General features: G+C 51.8%; 2 protein-coding genes across 2 annotated transcripts; one reads left to right on the top strand and one right to left on the bottom strand.

The window, feature by feature from the left end:
* Positions 1-612: 612 nt before the first annotated feature.
* On the top strand, positions 613-3,630 carry N7539_004752 (uncharacterized protein; the record flags this gene model as incomplete). The annotated part of the gene is made up of 6 exons (XM_056934354.1): positions 613-844; positions 904-1,000; positions 1,080-1,293; positions 1,369-1,657; positions 1,735-3,098; positions 3,247-3,630. 6 exons carry the CDS (start codon positions 613-615, stop codon positions 3,628-3,630), a joined length of 2,580 nt encoding a protein of 859 aa, XP_056789548.1.
* A 1,612-nt stretch (positions 3,631-5,242) lies between these two features.
* N7539_004751 (uncharacterized protein) lies at positions 5,243-6,685 on the bottom strand (the record flags this gene model as incomplete). The annotated part of the gene is made up of 3 exons (XM_056934353.1): positions 5,243-5,629; positions 5,708-6,442; positions 6,536-6,685. 3 exons carry the CDS (start codon positions 6,683-6,685, stop codon positions 5,243-5,245), a joined length of 1,272 nt encoding a protein of 423 aa, XP_056789547.1.
* Between the last annotated feature and the right edge of the window lie 2,739 nt (positions 6,686-9,424).

The following is a 9,424-nucleotide window of genomic DNA, read 5'->3' as shown; positions in this document are numbered from 1 at the left end:
TTCTTGTTTCTAGCCATCTGTCGGTTCTTTGTCAGACTCTCTGTTCACCTATCTGTCCCCACTCGATAATGTTCCGTCTTGATCTTCTCTGCCCCTTAGCTTAGTAACCGCCTATGAATTCACACTCCATATCAATTAACCTGATCATTCTGTGGGAACTCACTCGTCGCGATCAATATTAATGTCCACTTTCGCTTTCCTCGTGCACCCATCTACCTTGCTAACTTGGACACTCTCTTGGCAGCAGGTGATCTGCTTTACACTCCGAGTACTCGTGACTTACCGTTAGCTCGGGTGGACCCTATTTCGGTCAATGATGGATTTCGGGATTTCGGGTTATCGTCGCCGAAGGCAAACCATCTTCGACGACTGGGACCTTTTCCCTTCCCATTTGATTGGAAAACCTCCGAGACACGGCATGTCGGTTGACAGGGTTTGAAGTTCTACACCTCACACCCCGCAATTGCTCCTCGCCTCGGAAATGTGGGGATTTGGGAATCGGTCTCGTCAACCGCCCGCAATCCCGAATTCAAACAGTCCTGTGAAAACACGATAAATAAGGGACCAAAATGGCGTTGGGGAGGGTTGACTCGATAATCAGCTCGTTTCAGCATGCGGATATCGGCGTACCTTGCCACCTGGCTTACTTTAGGCGCGTGCGCCTTGGGATCAAGCCAGAGCGACCTTCCATGGCCTGCGATCCCGAAGCCTCAGCAGTCGAAGAGCGCTCCAGAGCCTGTTAATGTGTATCCTGTTGCGGTAAAATTTGGAATAAGCAGTGATGCCGCTGATAATACGAACGCTTTGTCGCTGACATTCTCCAAGATCGGAGATACTTTTACTCGTGGGTCATCTCTTGCGTAGGTATTGATATGGATACGCCGCGGTAACATGGAGACATAGTTGACTATGGCATTGCGGTGGCCGGACAGCCACTCTTCCATGTTGAAACCGCCGAAGGAAATCCTCAGATTGAGGTGAAATACAGTGAAGCGTTTCCGTGAGTGATATGATGCCTTTGCCACTGTCATCAGTATCTAGGATAGGTTGAACAGATGTCACTGATAATTGACTACCAGAGGTCTTTTGAACCCGCAATCTGACGGACCATTCGCTTTTGCAAATGCTCTTGCCGCGACTTTCCGAGTCGAGACGTATGAGATCAAAGAGGCCGGTGACCTCACTGGGTACTTTATCCAGGGATCGCAGCGATGGCAGTCAATCAAGATGATCAGTGGCAAGAAGCTCGTCATCAAACAGGCTGGTTTTGTCTCTTCTGTAGATCAGAGTCCGGTAAATAACCCTCGTCTATCCCCGATACAAAGCCTCAGGAGGGATGACTGACCTGTTTTGTCTTCCGTCAAACAGCTGGATACGTTCCCTGGCTACTTTGCTTCTAGCAACTCTACGTACACCGATATCTGGGCCCTTGGACCTCGGACTCAACAAATGAGCTGCTACACGCCGGGATCTCAGCATTCGACATGGGACATCACATCCAAGGGCGCCTACATTCGGGGTCAAAAGCCGGCTAGTTCTACTCGTGCGATCAATTTGAAGAATTACACTCTTTCGTTTGAGACCATGATCGATCGCGGCGGTACAGGCTGGCGTCTTGATACTGAGATTGATGCTATTCAAGCGACGGGCCCAATTTGTGAGCTGTGCTTTCTAGACGAACGTGGACACCTTCTTACTTGATCTCAAAGACTAATTTCGATTCTGTTTGACCAGTCATACTCACTAGCGAATATCCCGCTGGTTCCTTTGCTAACATTGACCGCACACTTGTTCCTCCAAACACCTTGGTGCTCGGTCGTGGCTGGTCTCTGCAAAATCAAACCTCTCTGCCTGGATTCGTTCTGGACAAATTCCCTCTGAAGATGAACGTGACCGAGAAAGAATGGCACACTATCCTCACCGAGTCTCCTGGTGATGGTACCTATACAGTGTACTTGAATGATCAACAAATCGCCCACTTCAACATCGGCTCGTACGGACTCGGCGATCCCAACCCCTATAAGCCCGGTGGCGTGTACAAGGGCTTTGCTTTTGGCCCTTGGCAAGATCAAGCGGCCTGGGTGCGAAATGTGAATGTGACTTTGAAGACTGGGGTCAATGTCTACAGCAATCCCATGACCTCGCCCGACGTTCTTGTCGAGTACGGTGTACATGCAAACGACCAGTATACGTGCTCTGATGCAGGCAAGCGAGATCGCTACTCGTGGCTGGGTGACCGCATCGTCTCCTCCCAAGTGGTCATGGTGGGCACGAGCCAGGGTGAATTCGTCTGGGGTCCCGCCAATGAAGCCTTTTCGAGACAAATTGCCTCGGGCGAAGTGCCGTGTAACACTCTCTTCAGCCCTCTAGATGCAGAGGGTAGTGTGATTCGAACCACGAACGTGGATCCATTGCTTGTGGACTACAACTTCGACTTCATGCAGATCATCTATGACTACTGGCTTCGATCTGGAAATGATACCTTCTTGGAGCGCGTCTGGCCTCGTATGGTCATGTCCACCAGCTGGGCCATGTCTCGAGCATTGGACGAGGAAACACAGCTGTACGGTGCACCACAGGGCAAACGGGGCATTCCAATATCTGGCGAAAAGGGCCAAGCACTCGGTCCAGCTGAGACAGTCTCCATGATTCTCGCGCTGGAAAGAATGGCTGAGATGGCAAACCATCTCGGTGACCATGCTGCGGCCGATTTCTACAAGGTGCAGGCGAAGCTTTCCCGAACAGCCATCGATACCTTGCTGTGGAACGCAACGGCCGGGTATTATGCCTCAACTATTGGCGCTACGGGCTACGACATGATTGATATTGCGCAGGTTCTCCTCGCTAATATCGGCAGTAAGCAACGCCAGGCGCAGTTCACAGACAAGCTGTCGACTTTGCGAGTCCCAGCCGGTTACATCAATGGTACACGATACATGGACACTCCCGGCATTGTCAACCCCTACTATGAAAGCTTCTTGCTCCAGGGACTTGCCGTGACGAAGCGTACACAGCTGGCTCAAGACCTCTTGGATGCAACGTGGGGACCCATGGTCGAATGTGACCGAAATTATACTGGAGGATACTGGGAGTACATTGTAAGTGGAGAGACAGACCCTCGACACCTGTTTCATTTATCCTTCTATCCAATTGGAGCTGCATATCTCTGTACCTCGTCGTCGCACATTACCCAAAGAAGCTCCATCTCGCAGAACGCTAATTCAAATTCCTTTCCCCCCACTCTAGAGCACCGATGGAAGGTACCCAGGTCTTGACCTGTTCACAGGACAAACCCATTTCTGGGGAAGTTATCCCACCGTCTTCCTCAGCGAGTACACGCTTGGTGTCAGACCTACGCGGCCAGGTTATGAGCAGTTCATCTTTGCACCTCTGCCGGGCTTCAAGACAGAATGGGTTCACGGCCGTGTGCCCACGCCTGCAGGATTGATATACGCCGCTTGGGGATATAACCGACAAGGCAAGATTGTCATGGAAATCACGGCGCCCAAGAACCTCCACGGAACCATCGTGCCCCCATTTGCCGGGCAGTACACGGTAGGCAAGGAACGAGGACGCTCGGGCAACTACACGTTCACGGGCGGTGAAAAGTTGATATTGCGGGAGGATTAGTGGTTGTCACCTCATTTCTGAAAAGAGGGCTGTATGTAGTACGTAGTACATACTACATTGTGAATTGTATATCCTGACGCTCGTTGCTGGGCAAAACCCCACAGCTTACCTCTAGGGCATATCACTAATTCCCGACGATATCAATAGCACCACAGTCAGGTAGCTCGATGGCCGAAAAACTCAAGGGAATTGCCATCCTGGGTCATCTTTTTGCAACCTTATTTTTTCCATAGATTTGCTCAAGCCGCACGAGAACATCAATTTTGCTTTTATGAGCTCCGGTGGTCGAATTAGCGCCGAGTCCGCTAGACATATACGAAAGGGAACAATGTCGCAGGTTCATCACGAACATGAGCCTGAGCGAGGTAAGGCATAACAGACAGCCGGGGGCTCTTTCCGAGTCTTGATATCACGTGAGCATGACAACTACACTGCATCGAACAGGCTACGTATTGACGCCAAACGGCAAGGTCGGTTGAAAAGTATATGAAACTGTGGAAATTGTAAACTCGAGTAATAATTGATCAGACAGCCTCCCAAAAAGACAAGAATAACTCGCAAAATCTCAAAAAGCCAACTAGGAAGTGTGTGCTGGGCAAAACGTCCGGTGTGCAAAAGATTCAAGCATAAAAGCATAGAGTGCAGAGCCGCCAACCAGAATTTTATGCCGTGAATAGATAACGTGTCCTCCCCGATAGATAATAAAAAAAACCGACAATATCCAGGGTGCCTCCCTGACCCTGAGACTAACCGAATCCGAGAGTCGTATTCGCAAGAAAAATCCATGTCAGGCGAACAAATCGTGCCAAGAACGAGCAAAAAACCCTCCCGAAATAAAAGTGAATAAGAGCAGCGACTGATACCCTACCCGCATATTAAAATCAAAGTTCGTTTGATAATCTTGCCGAGATCACGATCTGAGATGCCCTGAAGCCTCCCGGCGCCACCCCTCAACATCAGAACCGACGTCCAACGCGAAGAAAATTCGAGAAAGAAACAGACAACAAAGTGTCTGACCCCGGAAGATAGGGATAGTCGTTCATCGATATGCGAAATGCTCGATAGTATCAGAATCCTAGAGCTGGACCAGCCGTAAGATCAGGAAAAGTGGCAGGTGATCGCATGAATCGCAGTCGAGCTGGTTGTTAAGGCACACAACAAACGAGAGAGAATGGCGATTGAATTTTCCGTAAACCCAGAATAATCAAGGGCCGTCTAGGCCTGAAGTGTTGGATGGCGTTTGGGCCATGTAGGTGGATAGTAGCCGTCAATCATGTCGCATCTCCCGTCTGACCGGGCGAAGAAGGAAACGCCCTGTATACGCCAATACTAAAGTGAAAGTGGCATCCCGCATGCTTCAAAAAAGGTGCCGGTCTAAAGATGTCGGTAGGTTGCTCGAATGTCCAAGAACCCCAAATCGAGCTCTTATGCCCCAACTCCAAAGCCGGTATTCGCTGCTGGCCTGGGAGTGAGACATGGGGAGTCATCAGGTCGTTCGTGGTGGCCAGCACCTGGAGCTTGCGCAATGACCCCCAATATCTCACATCCCAAGGTCTCTTTTCCGCAACAAACCCCAGGCGATGATGAATTTGAAGAGCGTTCTCAAGATCGACTACCGAGGGCCGCGGCGGTTCAGCTGGTTCAACATGTCGCTGTCCGTGCTGGAGCGACCTTGCGAATCGTCCGCTCCGTGATTTAAAATGTCGCGCACGTTGAGTCCGCCTCGCTGCGAGCCCCCGGGAGTCGAGGTCGGAGGCGGGGTCTGTCCCGGTGGAGGAGCGGTAATCGGCGCGTAAGGCGAATGAGGCGATGTTGAGTGACGAGGCTGCTCATAGGCGTAGGTGGCCTGAGGGGATGTGCGCGGGTCGTGGGGAAGAGCGTAGTAGGGGCTAGGAGCCGTGTGTGTCTGGTAGCCGGGGGTAGAGCTGGCGGGAGTCACCGGAGCCAGATTGGCTGGCTCGGGGTAATCAAATCCAGTCCCAGATCCACGTCGTTGTCTCTGTTGTGTTCACAATGGGCGCCGGTTAGCATCAATCTAAGATCGCTGTCCCGCAGCTCAAGAATAGGCTAGTCTTACCGGATCGGCCATGGGCTGCGCAAGGGGCACCTGGGCACCCTCCGCTGGCCGGCCATAATGCGCAGCGTACATCCCTTGTGGTGGTGGCAGTGTCGTTTCGGGGGCTTGAACAGCTGTGTTGGGAGGCAATGGCTGGCCATGTGCGCCATAGAGGATGGTACCAGGGGGAGGCTGGCCGTTCACGTTGCTGCCGGGACGCATGTGAGGGTACGCAGCGTGCGCCGGGACGAAGGCCTGCGCTTGGGACGACACGGGCGTGAACATGCAGTCCTGGTTGAACCGCTGACAGTTCGTGCACCTGCCATCGGGGGAATTCTCAAACCCAGAGCAGCGAATCTGTGATCCAAGGACCATTGTCAGAAATGCCATGCCATGTGCGATGATCTCCGAGACCCTCGCGAAGATCATTGGTGACCTTATAGGTCTGGAGAAGAAACCACTGGTGGAAAGACTTACCTTTCGGCGGCGGCAGTACCGGCAGGCAATGGCTGTTCGTTGACGCGGGGCAGCAGCATGATACGGCATCGGCTGCTGTTGGGGAGGAGGCTGCTGGTACGGATCCGGCCTGTAGGCTCCCGGCGGCGGCGGCAACCGGTAGTCCGGCGGCGCATGAGGATGGATAGCAGCCATGTGTTGCTGTTGAGGCGGTGGTGGCGCTGGATACTGCCCGGGAGGAGGAGGAGGATAGTATCCTCGGTCGTGCTCTGGGGGAGCCGGGTATGGCTGCTGAGGATACTAGAGAAGCAACCGCCCTGTCAGCTCTCACTCGATGATGACCCGAGAGGGTATTTGGTGATCACGCTTGAGTCTTGTCGAACGATGGCCTACCGGATAGTGGTGCTGCTGATCGTAAGGGTAGGCGCGAGAGCGATCGTCTGGAGGTGGAGGAGGATATTGTCCCTGACGACTGAGGTCTGCCTCTGGGGGTGGAGGGTAATGGCCCCGGCGGAGGGGGTCCACGTCAGGATGGCGGGACATTTGGGTGATTATGAGATGTAGAGGAGAAGGGAAGAAAAAGAGGGGAATGCGAGATGAGGTTGAGATGAGTCAAGCAGGACAGGGATGTGACGTCGAGTGAATGGCGAGGAGGGGAAGGGAGGGGCGGGTGTGTGTGAGTGTGTGGTTGTTGGAAGAGAAATGTACGATGTGTGATGGATGTATGGGCAGAGGCTGGAAGAGGAAAGTCGAATAATCGCTAATCACATGGACGAAGCCAGCACAGCGAGCGAGATCACGCAGGGGAAATCGAGGTGAATGCAGGAGCGATTCAATTTGACCACCGCCAGAGACACACAATCAAGTAGGCGCACACCCCAATCAGGACAATAGTACGTGAGTCGAGAGGCAAGGGAAAAGGCTCTTTTTTTCGATGGAAATAAAAAAAAAAGAAGAAAAGAAAATAGAAAAAAAAAAAGAAAAAGCGTAGCCAAAAAAAAGTCAGAACGAGAGAGAATGCGAAAAGGTGTACTCAGTTACTCACAGTGGAGAAATAAATCGAGATAATAATCAAAAAAGGAAAGCGACTCCACTGTGTGCTGAGGTTCGTTCGAGTGGAGACCGAAAATGCTATCGTCGAAAAATAGAGATTGGAACCGGTAATACGGTACTGTGACCGGTAAACGGGTGGTAAACTGGAGCTCTGTGGGCCGTGTGGGAGTCTGCACTTTGCACTCTGCATTTCTGCAATGAGCACTCTGCATTACACGAGTCCTCTGATGCCCAGTCTTTTCAGCTCAGTTTGACATTTGTAAGGCTTCCAATCCGCTGAATATGCATGATAGAGCAGGGGACAGCAAGAAGGATTAACAACCCGGGAGAGACCGTTGAATACACATCCGCTAGAAGGACGGATGCGAGTCATCCCGAATGTGCCAAACTGGGAAGCCTCGGCAACCAGAACACTCCAAACGAGATCTTGGATAGCTCGGAATTCAAAGAAGCATCTGGCATAACGGATTCTAAAGCGAAGCTTGCGTAGCGGTGCATGTTCTAGACGAATAATGAGCAGCTTGCAGGAGTACGGACTAGGAGATGCCTAACCTATGCATAGTTGCATACGATGACATCAGGAGCTCGTCCCCCGAGGAAGAGCACGACCACTGGAATAAATGTTGCTCCGGCGTCGTACAATAAGGGAAAAGAGTTGTTTCAAGCATCGAAGACCCAATACACGAGACATCGGTGCCCTGATATTCGACTCGATTAATTACGATTCGCAGTGGAAGATAGCGGCTGTCAGGCACAAGGTCAAGTGATCATGATTTGCAAGCCCTCGAGGTTGTATCAACGATTCAACACAAATCGCAATCTGCGCGCAACATGCACAAGCCAAGATGGAACTATCGTACCAGGTCACACTGTCGACTGCTCAGATAATTTTTTGGAAAGAAAACGCTATGGTCAGAAAAGCCATAGATGCTCAGCTATCAGCACTGTGCAGAGGTAAGGCTCAAGGATGCCCGAAGCTACTAGATTTGCGCTTTCGCGATCTGGGGGAGACTTGACTATTTACATGGGAGACGGGAATCCCGTTCAGTCATGCCTATTGCCTAGTCATGGCTACAGATTGAGAACCCTGAAACAACAACAATTCGCACATGAGATCTCATACATGATTCTCGAAATATTTCCAGTTCCATCTGGCCAGAAGCCCAACCTCGAAAAGCTGCCCAGGGATGCAAGATCTCGAGGACTTTTTCGTCCGCATGCATAATGTGCACATCCAATCTACATCCAGTTGTTCAAGTAGGAGCTACTACGTCGGCCGAAAGGTGCATCAAGGTACATACTTTCACCACTGCAGCTCTGACTCCGGTGCAGCACACCAGGATTTTTTGGTTGGTTAGGTCATCTGACCGGATGGCAGAGGCCGACGCAGTTACGGTTTGTCTTCCCTCGATGTTTTTGTTCTCATGCCAATTCAATCGTACTACAGTAGTACTGCTTGTCCGTCCGTTTCCTCCTTGCCGTCGTTGAGTTTTCTTTTTGGCACACCAATACGGTAGGTGGATCCGCCGGGCAAGGCAGAGCCCGCGGGCTCAAGCGGCGCCGGTGACCCATCGACATGGACAGCGGACCCCGTCTCTGGAACGCTAGGACATTTAGTCGACCACCGTTCGGAGAGGCGTCAGCTGAAAAGATCAATCACGTCCAGGCGGCCGTTCTGACCAGTCGTGCCAGAAATCCGACTGGACTCTGGACAGTCGAGGCCATGGGAAAGCTTCGGCTTCCATGGGTAATCAGCAGCTGAAAGGGTATCAGATTGAAGGTTTGTCGCGCAGATGCAATTTTCAGTATTACAGTGAGTAGCTACTTAATTCAGTCTTCACACTCCACCTTTGACCCACAATTCACAGCATATTCATCACGTATGACCATTGACAATACGTACTGTGACAATACTGTCGTATTCAGATCGATCCGGATTCCATCATGATGTGGACAATGTGCAACACTTGGAACTCCATGACTCGGCAGCCAAGGGATGTTCCAGAGGTCTCTCTCTCTATCCAAGTCAGTCGTCGAGATGAGCTATCAGTGGAACAAAAGTCAGCACTATGAGCCAAGCTCGTCCTGACGGCGCGGTGCCGGGGCTCTAACCCCCTAGCGCCGGAGTCACTCCCCCTTGCACGCAGCTCGGAGGCGGCTCCGGGAAGGAACGGGAAGGCCGAGTCACTTCCCAGGCCATCGAAGGGAGTCCAGCCAGTATTTTGGTCG

The sequence above is a fragment of the Penicillium diatomitis genome (assembly GCF_028827545.1).
Source record: "Penicillium diatomitis strain IBT 30728 chromosome Unknown utg000005l_segment0_segment0, whole genome shotgun sequence".
Classification (NCBI taxonomy): Eukaryota; Fungi; Ascomycota; class Eurotiomycetes; order Eurotiales; family Aspergillaceae; genus Penicillium; species Penicillium diatomitis.
This window is presented reverse-complemented; position numbering and strand designations above follow the sequence as displayed.